This window comes from Streptopelia decaocto (assembly GCF_964273445.1).
Source record: "Streptopelia decaocto genome assembly, chromosome: 6".
Lineage (NCBI taxonomy): Eukaryota > Metazoa > Chordata > Aves > Columbiformes > Columbidae > Streptopelia > Streptopelia decaocto.
In genome coordinates this window covers 11,099,471-11,116,761 of record NC_138660.1, presented here as the reverse complement: position 1 = coordinate 11,116,761, position 17,291 = coordinate 11,099,471, and the positions used below count along the sequence as shown (strand labels likewise).

The following is a 17,291-nucleotide window of genomic DNA, read 5'->3' as shown; positions in this document are numbered from 1 at the left end:
CAGAGAACAGAGGTGGGCATCACCCCCACGCCGGTGTAACATCCGCGTACCGCACCACTGCTCGGTGGTTCCTGCACCTCCAGGTGGCCACACTCCACAGGAGAGCATTTGTGCTAATGATGGAATGTCAAAACACAAATTTTCTGTATCATGGCATTAGTTAGAATGAACAGTCTGTCTCAAAAACATGAAATTGCTTCAATAGTGTGCTCTCAAAATTCAAACGATGACAGAGAAATCCTGAAGCACACTCAGAGTCCAGGTAAAGGGAATCCAAGACTGGTTTTGAGCTGATAAACTACAGCCCCTCCTTCATATTCAAGCCATTAAGTATGTTTTTCAACAGCAATTTTCAACCTATTAAAATAAGTTGATTTTGATAACATTACTGAAGTAATAAAGCTATTACTTCCAAACATATTCTAGCAAATAGTCTACATTCAACAGCAGGAATTTCACCATAAAATTCTAGCGACATTGAAAATCCACCCGGGTTCATTCTCTCGGATTGTGACATGACCCACAATTCTAAAGGAATTAAAACATCATTATGTATAGATGGATGCATGTTGTTTCATGTGTAAATCTAAATGTTTTCAAATACCTGAAATACAGTAACACAAATAACGTTCCTTCGCGTGATCAAATCGAATCACTCTGTAAGAATGGATCTCTCTGATGTGAGACCGCATCACCGCACAGGAGCCTGCTCCCAAATCTCCTGAGCAGCTGTGAGCATCACTGACCTCTGTTTCTCTTCCGCAAGTGTGTGGATAAGAGAAGCAGCAGCACAGAAAACGCACACGTGAGAAATCGGTCTGTCTATAAAGGCACAGTGGTGCATGGGGGCAGACAAAGAGCACAGAGCTGTACAACGGATCACCTCCCACGGCTTCTTAGAGATTGTCTTATGTGAATATGTGCCAAAGTGAATATTAAAAACAGTGTTTCAGTCTATCACTTCCCCAACTTAGTCACCTGTAAATCTTCTGTACCAAGCATGTAAAATTACTGGTATATAACGTTCAGTCAAAGTAATATCAAAATATATTTTATTCTGGACCTCTTTCAGATCTGATTCAAATTACAGTTGTCAAAGCAATACAATGCAAAGGGAAACTGCAACAGAAAATGTGCCTAGAAGGGATACAAGGGCCTTGGGGACAAATCATTGTGATGTAGAACCAAAATACATCATAAAGTGTAATTAACATGGTCCAGGACAGTATAGAACATCTATATCAGTCTTCTTTAGACAATAATCATGAAAACTGAACAATAAAAGTCCTTTAAACAAGTACAAAAAACTGTCATGGGCTGGTTTACACTTTTACAACAGTTGTAATTTAACTGGATAACTGAAGAAATGATGCAGACATTTTAATCCAGTGCTATAGGTAGGCTCACAGAATTAGACCCAAAGGATTTGTAACTCCAAATGAAACCATTACAACTACAATGTCAATGTCAGGAGAGAGAGAAAATTACTTCTGTATTCTAGAATTACTGTTCTGCACACTGCAGTCTGTTGAGGACAAGATCGCAAAGTACAACTGGACTAGCAACAACATGCAGACTGTTTGCTTGTATTTACCCACAAATGTCAAAAAACATTATGAAGTAAAAATGAATGATTATTTAAAAAAAAAAAAAAAAAAAAAAAAAAAGGAAACACAAAAACATGCCTCAAGTTATTGTCAAGCTTCAAACCTAAAGGCAGAGAAAGCGAATTATGTACTCAAAACTACTGATCTGAAGCACTATTAACACTAAATCTGCAAGAAACGGCAGATGTTCCTGGTTCGTCTGCCTCCCGCCAGCCCGGCAGCGCGGGCGCTGCGGCCAACGGGGCTCTCAGAGCTCGCTCTGGAGGGAGAGGCCGAGGCGGCTCCACGGCTCCCTCCCTACGGCCACGTCAGGGATCTCGGCGGAGATTTACTGCTGTCTCCCGAAGCTGTATTTGCTTCGAACATGCCACAATGTTGCTTCTGCTTTCTTCAGACTTCTGGAGAGTGTGGAACCGGCCCTCTGGGGAACGGCTCTAGGGGACTTTGTGAAGGGAGAAGCGATGGCGCTTGTCAGCGACAAAGGAACACGGGCTGAACCCGGCAGGCCCTGCTCTGGCAAAACCCCCCGAGGCCAACGGGGGTCTGGGTGGGGTGAGATGTTCCTCGTTTAACCTACGCGGTGCGATATTACACAGACCCAACGCCTCCAATGCTTATTCTGGCAAGGTTTCCTCCTGAAGTGAAAGACAATGGGATTTCTGGTTAAGTAAAGATTGGAAACAAAACAAAAAAATCGGGTCCCAAGGCTCCTTTTCGCTAAACAGACAAAAACATACAACCTTTTATTTACAAGTCGAAAAACCCAGTTTGTGATTTTAATGAAACTCCTTCAATTCAGCAGAACTAAACGCATGGGCTGCTAAGATTGCTCCGTAGGCAAACTGGCACAACCACCCTATGCCACCTACTATTCTTCCTAAACACAAAGAACATTTCAAAGGTACAATGTCCTATTAAATACCCTAGCATGAGGTAAGCAGTGTAAGGAAAAAGGAGTGCTTTTAAAATGAAAATTAATTAAAATTGGTAGAAATCTTTGGCCTTTCTCTCAAGATGCATTAAAGTGTCATGAAATCAAGAAACATGCTTCAAAATGCCATGTCATTCTGACTCTGGTAACTATTACCTCCCTCCACCCAACCCAGAAAAAGAGGCACTTTTAGTGTTCCATGTAAGATTTCCAATCATCTAGTAGACACGCTAAATAACCCTGCACAATTGTAGCCCCAGAATAAACTGAGTTTATCAACATTACAAAGAGTCTAAAAAAGCTTTTATGAGGACCTAGATATTCCCTTAACTACACTAAGAAGTCCACTGGTTGGGAATCTTTACATCAATTTAAAAATGCAGAAAAAAGGTAAAGTAAAAATAGAAAAAAGATGAATTCTACAGAAACTTGGACCTAATTATGCAGAAATTAGAAACGGGATGCTGAGATGGATGCATAGAAAGACAGCAGACTCAAGAGCAGTTCATTTCTTATTCCATCACTAATTCTGAGCCCTTCCTTTCATCCTCTGTTTGGATATTTGCCCATTAACGTGGTGAACCAGAAAAAATAGGAATCGTAACGTATGCAAAGGCTTAGGCACACGTTTGCCTTTATGCCTGGAAAACAGGTGCAGCAGAATTACTCAGTATGTCAGACTGCACATAAGTTTATACAAAGTCAGGGTCTTACTGACATTTGGCATACTCAGTTTAAAGGAACAATCTGGATAGTCTACCTCACCGTTGAATAGGAGGTCTTTGTGCTATAAAAGATAATAATGAATGTCATGGTTCTCTTCTTGCTTCACGTAACCACAGAACCCAGCGCACCTGGCACGCACGCGTTTAGCGGTGTACGGAACAAGAGGCGAGAAGACGTGTGAGCAGGAGCAGCACTGTGGCATGCTAGCAAAGGACAACAATAAAACACCAGTTGACCAGATCTCTTTGCTGGTGGAAACCGGCGTCGCTCCAGTACCGTGGGGCTCTGCTGACCGACACCAGGCTGGGGCCTCAGCCTGCGCGTCCAGAGCGCTCCAGTCGGGACGTTCCCGCTGGACTGTGCTTCGAGCACCTGAAAACCCTGGACCTGTGACACCGAAACGCTGTTTTATCTGTTTCTGAATAGGTGATACTATGCTTGAGCAACTAGAATTACAACCAAAAGAGCTGATGATTGAGAAAGAGGAAAATGGCAATACCCTAAAAACATGGCTGTGTGATTTGCAGCTACGTCACAGAATTCCACCACAGTTGTTTAGATGGGCTGAAAGAATCATCCGATAACTTTTATGGAAATGAATAAACTGTCCATATTAAAATACAAAAGTACTATCGAGAATCACTTCTGACTTTCAGGTCTAAATTCAGTGCAATTGACAAATGCATTGCTAAACGAAAAATGCAGCTTAAACATACTCAAAACATTTGTGTCTATTCCTGGGAGCACAGTTTAAAATTATTGCACAGAATTTTATTTTTTTTCATTAAATGACAGAGGTCAGCCACAGTCATGGACCTCCAGCAAGAAAAGCAGAATTTCAAGTGCCAGACACTCAGTATCTTAGGTTTCCTACATATTGTAACTCACAGGGTAATTGCTCTAAACATTTGTAACATGTTCCAAAACCCTAAAAACAGCTGGCACCGAACCAACGCAGATGACTGTCTCTACAGATATGACTTTTTGTTGGTTTTAAATGCTGTGTATGATAGTAGTATATTCCTGGGGTATATATAAAGAATGGATTGTTGACTTCTCCTTACCACTGGCAAATTGCTACCCTACCTTAGCCAAACTCAGACTTGCTTCAAGTCGTGTTTATTCCATGGAAATAGCAGAAATCAATGCCTAAAGAACAATGGTTAACATGTCAAAGCTGCATTATCTGAAGTAAATCAATTTATACCTAACTTGGAGAGGGAAATAAAAAAAAATTTAAAAAGAAAAACTGAAAAAAAAATAGGTTAGAGACTAGCAATCATAAGCCACAAAATTATTTGTGATTGAAATAGTGTTATAAAACTGATAACTTTGCAAAGCTCTGTAATATAAACCATTCCTTAAGTAAATGCCTGTGACGTTAATTTGACAACCTCTCTTTTTATAAATTTACACTCTTGGAATCTTATGCAAGATTTGATGCAACCTTTTCAACTACACATACGCGTAAACACAACCTCATGCTATCATTTACAAATAAAATCACTATCGGTATACTTTTAATCACATGAGCAGAAAAAGGTTTGCCATATACATCTGTCATTGTAAGAAAAATACTTGATATTGTAAACAGAGTAAAAGACACTATATAGTAGTGATTATTAAAAAAATAGCAGCTTACATCTACCCTATATTTGGAAAAAATGTAGTCACAAGATACAATAAACTGCAGGACTGGAGCAGCAGGGGAATTAGTGCAAGTATTCATCTTTTAAATAAGCTGAATCACTGCTATTAAAATAAACTTGAAGCAAGTCCTCTGTTTAAGATTTTTCTTTTTTTAAAATCTAAGGTAGTAAACATTTTGCCTCTTAATGGCAGTGTTATCAAATATATGCCAAAGATTTTATTTTAATAAAGAAAAATTACATGAGATACTTTTAATACTGGAGTTTGGTTACAATTATACATCTAAGCTCCTACAAATAATGACGGGCAACTCTCAGAGAAGCTGTGGCATGAACCCTTGTCCAGAAAGATCTTACCCTCCCAAAAATGATCCCCCAACTACACTTTGCTCCTTTTCACAATAGTGCACAATTTAACCATATTTTAGCTATGGTCTTAAAGCAACAGAAGATGCATTTTATCCTCAATTTTTTTTGCATCCCTGTATTTTTCTTTTCTGTTTTATTTTAGTGCCCTTCTGTTCTTAAGTTTGGCAGAATTATGTCCCAAATAAGAAACTACTGCATTTCAGCCATGTCACCAGAAAATAAAACATAGCATTATACCCATTACTGTCACACTTTGTAGATGAGCAGTACACGAAACAGCACATCTCAAAAAAGGGGTTTTTTCCTTCCCTCTCTCTCTAATTCCTTTACCACCCTCCCTCTGTTCACAAAATTGTGCTCTGGGAGCCACAAAATGTACCAAACATTTTCAGGTTCAACCTACCTCTTCAAAGAATGCATTAAAATATGTTTCAAAGAAACACGTTTATCCAAGGTGAAAAAAAACCAAACAAGAAACTAATTCACTCCCTTACTTCATGCATCCGTAAACTTAACCAAAACAAAACAGAAAACCCGATGCTTAAAAGCAAAGAAAGAAACCCTACTGCTGCAGATTTCTGGAAGTCCATTTGCTCTGTACGCACAAACTGCTCAACTACTGAGAAGAAAAACAAAACTACCCCACAATCCATTGTCAGAATGGATGTAATGGGGGGAAGGGGTAATGAAGGCTGCCATTAGTATCTTCTGCATTTGGTATGTATATGGGTCTGCTCCTGTATACAGTATCTTTCTCTCTCTCTCTCGCTCTCTCTTCTGTTTTTCATATCCAAAACCTTTAAATGTTATTTTGGGGCACAGCAGATTCCAGCACTTGGTGAACAGGATTCACAAGCTGTGACAAAACTCTGTCATCCTCTTCAGGGTGTAATTTTTATCTTTTTTTTTTTTCCTCCTTTTTTTTTTTTTTTTTTTTTTAATATATATACAGTATATGTATATATTTCTTTTACGTTTGGCTGTAGTGGACTGGCCATGGTTCAATTGGGACTATAGCAGTACATGGGTCAGGGACAGTCATTTTGGCTATGTACACATTCATAGTCGGTCCATGGCTTCCAACTAGTAGCGCTATTTCCGTAGGTCTAATACACAAACCTGGAAGAAAAAGAAACACATATACAGAAACTGCATGTTGCACAATATTCCAAAATGTATACAATTCTGTGTGAAATATCTGAGCAAAACCTGTGAAATGCGTTGTGCAAGCTTCACCTGGTATCTCTGAATGGGGATGGGGGGAAATCACCAGGTGAGCACTTTGGTCATGAGCATCCAGGCAGACCTGCTGAGGGGTACGGCTGCCTCATCAGTTACTATCAGAACATTAACAACTTAACATTCTAGTCCTGTCAGATGTAGAAATGTACTAGTAAAATTGAACCATACACAAGCTATGCTTTTAGTCATCGAACAGTTCAAATGTGCCTCTATTCGCTTAGTTATTATGAGCTATAAGTATATTTACAACAGACAGGATGTGGAGGGCTTTGGTTAGAAAACAATATAGAACAAAATAAACCAAACATTTTTAAAAGAGAAAAAAATAAATGAAAACCAATCTGTTGCAAGTATAATCAGCCTCTTGGGTTCAAATTAACTGGAAGACTGGAAAGGTTACACCGCATGTATATAAAAGGGTCACCTAGGGTGGAATGATAATTTCTACTCAGAATATGCCTTGAGCTTTTGTTCCTTTTATGATATTGTCCATACTTACAAGACTAAAATGATATGAAAGACCAAGCAAAATTAATTCTCTGGAGTTTAGTCTACTTAAAAATCAGAACTTGCTGTTTTCTGGTCTGAACTCTAAGCTAGACACGCAGGACAGAACTCTTTGGCACCTGTGTTATGATATGACCTGAGACCCTGAACAAGGCTACCAGGATGGATTTTTACTAACATCTGTTACTTCAAGCTACAGTGCTTCAAAATACAATTCCTTTATCACTCTTATTTTATTCTAATTTTCCTTAGGCTCTCTTCATCTTTCTTTTAAAACCAAGGCAAAAGAGGCCCAAGCAAAAATACCAGCTATTGTACTTGTTATGAAGAACTGCGCACTAATATTTTACTGCAGTACTTTGCAGGACAATGTCAGAAGAAGTAAGAGGTGATGCGACAATACACCCCTGTGGGATGGCAGAGGGTGCAGTTCATGATTAGTTAAACACACTATTTTATTCCCTGCTGCTTCTAAGCAATGTAAGCACACTGGTATTTACATATAGCTCCTCTGATTTTTAGGAACTTCTTAATTATGAGCATTGAGAATTTTGTACGTTGTTTTGCTGCTCTTTCTGTTGAATGCAATGCAGAAGATATTTCACTCCTATCATGCATTGCAATAATATGATCTACACTGAACATTTTCACTCAAAAAAGGCAAAGAGGCAAATATGAACTTGTTTCCAGACTATTTAATAAAAAGACCAGCCACAATGAACACATTTCCATGGTAATCCCCACTAGGGAGAGAAAATTTAAATTAGAGGCATCTTCACTTTGAGTTGTTTGGAGGGTTTAGAATAGTAATGCATTAAGCTGGAATAAAGACGTATTCTCCTTCCAGCATTACAGCATGCTCATATGTGAACATCGACACGTGAGCTGGCTGTATTAAAATTCAGCTACAGAAGGAAATTTTGTCTCCATTGTTAGTCAAAAGATTTCCAAAAGATGCCAGTTGTTAGAATGCCAAACAAGTCAAGCAGCACTTACTGAACCATCTGAAGCACTTGCTCCAACTTTGTCTCCTGCTGCATTCCAGCAAACCTCAAAAATCCCTCCTGTTCCCCGATAACTGTGAACTAGGGCACCTGTCTAAAAAGGGACAAAACATGTAATTAATATAACAAAATCCAAGCGAACAAGTAAGATTTGTACAGCATGTAAAACATCCTCACTGCTTTTAAAAGCTTGAATTCTTCAAAGAAATGGTCCAGATGAGACTCGTGGGCAATCTCAGTTAAAGGACGGGACAAACACAATTATGGCATCTTGATCTCTTGTGTCTGACAGGCAAAACTGGGGATGGTCATGACTACTTCCAATTATTAAAATGAGCCTTTCAAAAATTAATATCCAATTCCCAGTACCCAGAGATCACATCCTGCCTAACAATGAGGTCTTTAGATCCTCGTTTGCAATCAGTCCTTTTTTGGCCAGAAATACAAAACAAGTAACAGTGTCCTTTCCTAGAAAGTTTTGCAGAAACATTTTGCCATCATCATCTTCTCTCACTTTACATTCTCTTGTTTTTCAGTGAAATTCAATGTCTACATCCAGTCATCATTTTCACAGCAAATCTGTTTTATAAGGAGTTTTAAAGTTCAGAGTTAACAAAGACAATTTTTGCATGCAACCTGTTACTGGAGACACTTTGTTGAATGTATTTTGGTGGTAGTGGTGTTTGTTTGTTTTGGTTTGGTTTTGCTAAGTAAAGACAATGTAAAGACAACTATTACTTCATCATAGACAAGCATAAAAAGAGAGAAATTAAATGTACATCCATTAACAGAAGTAACCATAGAACAAAAAGAAAGTGAATCAGCATGTTAGGAACAGCAAAGTTCTTTGTGACTGAAAGATGATGGAGCAACAAAGGTTTGAAGGGTGCTGATGGAAAAGACCAAAACACAAACTTCTGAACAGACAGAAGAGCTATACCTGCGTATTCCAGATGTGTACACACTTATCAAAGGAGCCACTGGCCAGGTACCTGCCATCAGGACTGAAAGCTACACTGTACACAGGTTCTTGATGTTTTGTCAGAGTATGAATACAAATTCCTCTGTCTACATCCCATAACCTAACAGTAGAATCAAAGGATGCACTGTCAAGGGAAAAAAAACACAGATTAATTACATCTCCGTTTGACATATTTTTTGTTTCTAATACAGACACAATATGATAAAGTATCCTACATGCTTCAAAACATTCTGTAAAACTACATATGTAAAGAGGGAAGTTAAAATAATGCTTAACAGGCATTTAAAACCAGGATTAAATGGTACCTTGCTAACATAAGATTGGCATTTGGATTATTTGTTCCTGGTCCTGTAGGACTCCATTTGATAGTATAAATTTCTTTGTTGTGTGCTTGTAAATCATGGACACAACTGTCTTGTTTCATACTCCAGATCTATGATAAAAATGGAAGAAAACACAAAGACATTTAGCACAATAATGTACTAAAATACATTTTACATCTTTCTTCTTTATAATTCGCAGCCTGACTTCTACCTTTTAGGCCACAGGAAACATTTGCTATGACTGCTGGGTTTCTAGAGTAATTATGACAAGTATTATTCCAGTACCCTCCATTCTTTGAATTGTAAGTACCCGATGAGGTTAATGAGTAATAAAGGTACCATCCATAGAAACCAATCTGCATGTGTTAACTGCAAGCCCCTTAGAAAGTGCAGGGATGAGAAGAGATGCTAAAATGAGAAGAGCAATATGTATATGTTCAGGTCTGAGCTGACAAAATATCAGAGTCCTATTTTAAAATGAACTTCTTGCTACACAGACTGAGTGAAATAAAGGGATAGTAGAGACATGTTCCGTTTTCATACAAAGCCATAGATGCATACTGAAAAAAACATTATGGCATTGTCAGGTGTTTGTTCAGTACTTCAGTGTTCCTTAGGTCTCCAATTCCTGCATGATAATCTTCAACAAACAGTAACTTTGTTCTATTAAGAGTTTGCAGAAAGGATTTTGGAAGGTGTTTATACCTTTTCCTAAATGTGAAACTTGATATTGTAGCTAATGATTGGAATGCTTTTTTTAACAATATCTGTTTCAGTAGTGCTTTTAGTTCACCTTTTGTTAGAAAAAGCTAACAGGAGCATGTTTAAGCCCAACTGTATTTAAGATGCAATTGAAGTCCATGTTCATTGAATTATGCTTTTCAGAATTGGTGCCTCACTGAACAGGAAATTGATTTTCAATGTGCAGACAGAATTAAAATTGTATTTCCAGTTAAAATTGATGTGATCAAAATCTAGCACCTCTTCCCAGAACTAGTATAGAAGAAAAGAGTCCACACTGGCTGCACTATAGAACATCTAGTTGGCATTGCAAGGGAGAATAATACACATCACTACGCATCTTCCATATGCTTCAAAACCTAACTTTCCTTCCTACTGCCTTTCAAAAGTAAGTGATCCACAAGTGATTAATGATGTGTAGACTTATCTACAAGCAATTGGTCTTCCAGTTAATCCTGAACAAAACAAATTTAGTTCCAGGCTAGGCTGAATTCAAAACAGCGACAAAGAAGTGAATTGCCTGAGCCCACGAACAGTGACATGTTCCCAGTTGTCACCTCTTTACTCAATAAGAGGCAGCAGCAACAGCTTGAGCTCTGGATTGGAATTCATCTCACCAGAGTTTCAGCTGCCTAAGCATTAAATACTCGGTTAAGCTGGCTAGTTTGACTCCATCCATTGCCAATGGAGAACGACTGACGCTCTCAGGAGTTTACTCATCACATGTGAATTAGACACTTAACTCGGGAAAGGATGAATTCCTCTTCAGTGGTGTTAGACGCTCCGTTGACTAAAGATGTCTAGACATCTAGCTTTAGACAGAAGGCTTAATGCTTGAATGTTTATATTTCGATAAGGTGATTCCCATTGCAAGAGCCTGACCGTGTGCCAGCAGAGGAGGGGATATCTAGCTACTTATTCAGCCATTCCCTGTCCCTGATTAGACAAGAGTGAGCTGGATGGAAATAACTGTCCCAAGGGTCATTAGTAGAACAGTGCTGTCAACATTAAAAAACGTATCCTGAAACTCTACCAAACATAGTGCTAAACACCCTATAAAAATAAAGCAGTTTGGGAGTAATGGAAAGGCATTTCTAACATAGAAATGATACGGGCCTGCCAGGCATCAACAACTTCATTTCTTCTAGTGCATCTAAACTGGAGGGATGTTTGTATGGTTCTCTAGTGCTCCTTGAAGTCATACGTGTAAGTTACAGCACCCTCTACATTCCCACGTTTGCCCCCATTCTACAAGCACGCATGTTGCTATAAATTATTTGGAAGAAAAATGTTGGTGCAGTTGAAAACTACAGAATGACTCCTGATGAACTGGAGAAAAGAAGGAGTACACACAGCCTCTTAAGAAACAATATGCCAAATATTTTAACTAGAAAAAAGGGGAAAACAGAAGAAAACCAGGAAGGCTGCCAGTCACTCATTCTTGTGTGCATTACACGACAGGCATTCCAAATGTTCCTTTTAACCAAAAGCAACCATCAAGCATGACAGCTTAATGATTAACGACCTGATTCTGTAAACAGCTAAAAGCACCTAATAAATCATGTTCCCAGTCTCGGGGTGGCAGCCTGTAACAAGTTCTCTGGACCAAAGCTTGGCTTTGATTAACAACAATTTGCTAGGGTTGCCTAATCTTGTTATATTAAAAAAGAACAAATATTAGACAACATGGCCAGTACAGTGACACTGCTGGACTGCCCGAGCTAACCGTCTGCATTCCAGAGTCCTACAAAGACAAGAGCCAGCACCAGAACTGACATTACCTTTAGAGTCATATCATCAGAGCAGGATGCCAGAAGATTACCAGTTGGATCCCATTTGATTGCGTTTACTTCATTCTAAAATTGAACAGTGAGAATAAGTTGGAGTCTTCACTTCCATTATAAATGACAGCTTACAAAAGATAAAGTTGGACAGCAGTTATGAGTATCTGTATAATTGTCAGTATTTTAACATTTAATTTTCATTCCTAGCTATGCCTTTCATAACAATAACTTTTAAATGCCTGTTGACCGCACTTTCCCATGCATGCTCTTACACAACACAGGCTGTGCACAGCAGAGTCTTACAGTTATCATATTTCTCCTTCTAAAGCTCACTTTTGCTATCGTGGCCCAGCACTGCACATGGGATTCAGAATTGCTCTAATAACAATAGAGAATACAGTTACCATATGACCTTAACTACAACTACCTGCATATGTATTGTATATCGCCTGTTGCCAAAGATCAACCATTACCAGATAACCTTTAAAGGCCCCATCCAACCCAAATATTTCTATGATTATGTGAGTGCTGTACACGGGAAAGTATACTGGGCCCCCAGTCTCTCACTAACAAAAATATCCTATAGCAACCCCCAGATTTCCAGCACTTACTGTATGACCCTGGAAGGTTTTGATAGGCCTATCTTGTCCTAGTTTGCAGACATGAATACACATGTCTGTACTGCAAGAGGCAAATGTGTTGTTACTCTGCCAATCAACATCTAATGCTGGTGCTGAAAGAAAAAGAAACATATTTAAATCTATGCTATGCATTCTGCAGGAGTCTGATCTGCAAATTTAGCATGCACCACCTTCGAACATATACCAACAGGATGCAACCACTAATTTTACAGCAGTTCGAGATCATCAAACACTATGAACAATGAGAAATGAAGACAAAACCTGCCTTACACAAATAAACGAAACAAAGTGTAATAGAAGTCATTAAAACACGGAACATATCTGAAATTAAACACTTATCTAGAAGACAGAGCAGCAGGACAACAAGCTGTAGTTCATGCATCTGAAAAGAAATCTCAGGAGTCATCATGAGGAGCAGGTTCCCTCAACAACACATCCTCATGCATGAGTTCATCTCCACTAACAGCCCATGCTTGTGCTCATAGATGGCAGCCAGAGAAAGGTAATGCTTTATTTTCTTTCTTAATTTCAGCATTATTAGGTGTGGTAACTTGAAGTTTAATCACTGATGACGTATTCCATTTGGTCAGGCCGAGATATTTATGGCAGATGGTACGCAGAATTGCTTGAAGTAAATCAAGAATTGATGTTTTTGATTGTTGTTGTGTCACTGAAAATGTAGTGTGAGTAGAATAAAAAGTGGAAACAAGACACATTCCTTAAAGGCCCTTCAATGACACGTTAGTCATCCTCTCTATTGTACTTTCCAGCTGATTCTGGCAGGCTTGCACAGTGTGCAGCCCACACAGCAATTTGTCTGACCCCCTGATCGGCTGCGCTCCCACGCCAGCGGGCCAGGAAACAGCCTTTCAGCTGGTTTGTGGCCAAAGAAAGTGGGGACAGCACAGCAGGCAGCGTGGAGCTGCAGAAAGTGGGTAATATTTGGATCATCTCTTATGACTTCATAGAACTGCAATAAAATTGTGAGTTTTAAAGCTATAAAATCAGAACAACTCTATCTGTGTTTACATTCTCAAAATTCATAAGACCATGAATATGGGAGCCAGTATCCAAAGAGCGCTTGTAAGACTTTAAAATGGTGTAAAGAACCTCCATAAGCTTCAGATTGATGTTTTTAAATAAATAACACCTTTTTTGTCTTTTCTGATGACAATCAAGACTTACCAGAATGAAAAGGAAACTGCTGCTTGGCTTCGCCAGTGTGGGCATCCCAAATAATTGTGGTCTGTAGTAAACAGATAAAAAACCAATAAATAAATCTGTACAAATTGCTAATTTCCCCACAACTACTGCCATTCACATGTACCAGACTACCTAGCCAACTCCTCCTAGCCCAAATCTGCTCCCAATTATGTATTTCTAGTGTTTCACCCAGTATTAAAGGAAATTGTAGTAGATGGACAGACAACAGTAGAGAACCTTAACATGCTTTAATATTAGAAAGGTGTTTATCACAACATCTTGGGGTCTGGATGGAAGGAGGGAGTTGTGGGCTTTTCTTTTTTATAAAAAAAAAGAAAAAAAATAAACTAATTATCTCCTTAGTCCTATTTATATTCTAGTAATCTCTTACACACACCTATATATTCAAATTGTAATTTCAAACACTCAGTTGTCCCTAAGGACATCTTTTATATAAACAATTAGTCTCATAGTTAAGAATATGAAAGATTTAAGGGTGTAATTCTTCTCTGCCAATACTTCTGATATCTTCCTGATGAATGAAATCTAACTGACAAAATTAGTACTTAATAATCACTATATTCTATGCCAACGTTCCTGACCTACATCAATGTTCAATGAAAATGTTGACACTGAATTCAGCGGCAGCATGAACTGACCACATGAATTATTTATGGAAAAGAAGTGTAAGGTTGAGTCAATCTTTCTGCTCATGCAGAACCCTTTCCAAAGCATAATCTCAGTTGCTTTCTCCAAGGAGCTTTATTAACTGAAATAACAAGCTTCTATCTCCTCCAGAATATTTTTCTGCAAATTAATGTGGTACCTCCATAGATTTAAAAACTGGCACAGGCCATTATGGCTGCCAAAAGAAACAATTCATCTTTTCCATTATTTGAGATATTTACTTTTCTTTCCTTTGTGGCAGCACAAGCATTAATAAAGCTGGGCGCAAAAGCACACCAGGTTAAATCCATACAGGAAAAAAAAAAAGGAGAAAATCTACTACTCCACAGTGACACTGCCAGTTTTAAGTACTGTGGACCTGTAGTCTTGCTGAGATTGCAGTTTGCCAGTCTCATCAAGAGAAATCCTGTATTTGCTTCTGCATCCTGAATCAGTTACAGAGGAAAAGTTAAACTCTTTGAACTTCAATCTATTCTTCATCACTATGCAGCCTCCCTGCCATTCGTATAATCTCTCATGCTAACAAGAGCTTTGAATCTAAAGACCTTGTGAGTCTTTAAGTTTGTTTAGAGATGTGAAACAAAACACAGTTAAACAATGAGCTTCATGGCATCCCTCTACTGGCACCTCCCCAGCCACATAAATATTGACTTTTCTTATGTTCCAGCTGTAGCCGTTTAAATCATTCTCAGGCTTGACTGATATCCAAATCAGCCTGAGCTTACTCCTCCAGCCTGATTTTTTTTCTGAGGCTTAGCTTGAAGTGCTTCACTAAATTTTAGATTATTTGGTTTTACAAAAGTTTAATGTTCCTGCATTCAATGCACGCACTTTCCAGCTCACACTAACGTAACTGGGAAGAGATATAGGGACACTGAAATCTAATACACTTAAATATCTTGGTAAACTACTATAAAACACCACGAAACATATTTAAACATATTTAACATGACATGTTTGTAAGTACATATTTATGTCCCATGCCTTTAGTTTAAGTTACTTACTTTCCATAGCTTTTCTGTTATGTTTACAATTAGATTATAATGGTGAAGGAAAGAAATTTTAATTTTACCAAAAGATTATCTCACCTTGTCCACTCCTGCACTTAAAATGAAGTTTCCTTTCTTGTTCCATTTTAACGCAAATATAGGACCTTTATGTTGCCCTAAGGTGCTGGCAAGATTACCTGAAAATTTATATTGATATGAATACATTAAAAAAATAAAACACTATGCTGAGAGCCACAATACAGGAAAATACACTGGAAATTATAAGTATTTCACTTACCGTCTTTAGTCCATATCCTTGCAAAGCCATCGTAAGACCCAGTTGCTAGAAGTGTACCTTCACTCTGCCAGCAAAAAGGATATTTTATTCATTTATTTTTAATATATAACTCAAAGCTAATAAGCACAAAGCAAATTGCAGGTAGAATACATCTGTGTAAGATTTATTATATTTATTCAATTGACTACAACTTATAAAGAAGTCGTCCCTGAAGTACAATACAAGAAAATCCAATGCAACTCAAAAAGAGAAATATTTCAAGAGCCACAGCAGAGGCCGCATGGCTGCTGTCACTTAAAATCTGACTACGCAAAAATTATAGGTATAATTTTCTTGGGAGTATTTTGAGCACCACCATTTGTACTTACGTTCCAATCCAGCGATGTCACATCTTTGTTGCTGGGTACGTCCTGCCCTCCTTCTCGTATACAGTGTCGAAGTACCAGCTGCGTAGAGCCGCTCGTGCTGTTTTCGCTGAGGTTCCATATCCGTGCTGTCGAATCTCCAGATCTACAGAACAGTTAATGAAAATGTAACTCCTCCTCCCGATTAATTCAATTTTTAAAAGTATTCCTTTCCAGGGAGCAAACGTGGCATTTGATGTAGAGGGAACTAGGGCAGGAATTATGTACAGAAGTGCACCAATGAGCACCAATACTATGTACATAGGTGGTTAATGCACATACCCTGAGGCCAAGAGGTCGCTAACGGGATTCCAGGCACAGATGAACACTTCAGATTCGTGGCCACGCAGCACCACTGCCTTGTTGGGAGGGATTTCAACATCTCCATCTACTTCCATCATGTCTGTGTGATTATCTGCATTATGGGAAACAACAGTAGAGAGAGGTGGATTTTAATATTTTGAGATATTCAACACAATACATTGTAAACTAGTATGGTTTATGTTCTTCTGGGATGAGCGTAACAATTAATTCACAATTTACATGGATCAAAATTTGGCAAAGCTGTAATGTTCCTTTATTTTTTTAGTTCCAATTTATGAAGTACTACAAACAGATGGGGAGTTTCAAAAATGTGAGAAAGCTCTCAGCCCTTCTAAACCTCAGCGTCCAAACGGATTTAACTTTGAAACTTCAAAATTGAGGCCAAAAGTTAATTTTTTGCTATGTTAAAAAATAACCACTGATGTTAAAAGCACGCACAGTTTTTCAGGCATGATGCTGCATAGTACAATATGTTACTAGTCTATCTGGTGCTTTAAAAATATGTTTATGACACATTCATTTAAAAAAACCCCAAACCTTTCTTTTCTCCAAATGCAGTCAAACAGGTTTTGAATCTACATCTCAGACACTTCATTTGCAAAATGGCTTTAATTAATATAATAACATTTGGTGATACAGTAAACTGACAACAGAGCTTTTTAAACTGCAACGGCAATTACCATGGAATTATGGCGATACGGAGCTTTCTGCGTGGAAGTGATGTTGAATCCACATTGTTCTGTACAACATACTGGGGGTAATTCAACTTACAAAACAATTTTCTTGGCAGCTACCATCAATCATTTTCTATTATTAAAAATAGATTCACACTGAGTGTAAATGTAGAATACAAAAATACAGAACAGTTCACCTGTTCCGT

At 38.3% G+C, this 17,291-nt stretch overlaps 1 protein-coding gene across 2 annotated transcripts in view; it reads right to left on the bottom strand.

The window, feature by feature from the left end:
* Positions 1 to 1,029: 1,029 nt before the first annotated feature.
* Positions 1,030 to 17,291, bottom strand: part of TBL1XR1 (TBL1X/Y related 1) — a 114,799-nt gene continuing 98,537 nt past the window's right edge. For both annotated transcript variants that reach the window (XM_082055235.1, XM_082055236.1), the window contains 11 exons: positions 16,370 to 16,502; positions 16,052 to 16,193; positions 15,684 to 15,747; positions 15,485 to 15,582; positions 13,692 to 13,752; positions 12,477 to 12,598; positions 11,863 to 11,937; positions 9,323 to 9,450; positions 8,976 to 9,141; positions 8,028 to 8,129; positions 1,030 to 6,401 (listed from right to left, as the gene is read on the bottom strand). In XM_082055235.1, coding sequence (XP_081911361.1) covers positions 6,375 to 6,401; positions 8,028 to 8,129; positions 8,976 to 9,141; positions 9,323 to 9,450; positions 11,863 to 11,937; positions 12,477 to 12,598; positions 13,692 to 13,752; positions 15,485 to 15,582; positions 15,684 to 15,747; positions 16,052 to 16,193; positions 16,370 to 16,502 — 1,118 coding nt within the window. In that variant the 3' untranslated portion in view covers positions 1,030 to 6,374. The remainder of the gene's footprint in view (positions 6,402 to 8,027; positions 8,130 to 8,975; positions 9,142 to 9,322; positions 9,451 to 11,862; positions 11,938 to 12,476; positions 12,599 to 13,691; positions 13,753 to 15,484; positions 15,583 to 15,683; positions 15,748 to 16,051; positions 16,194 to 16,369; positions 16,503 to 17,291) is intronic.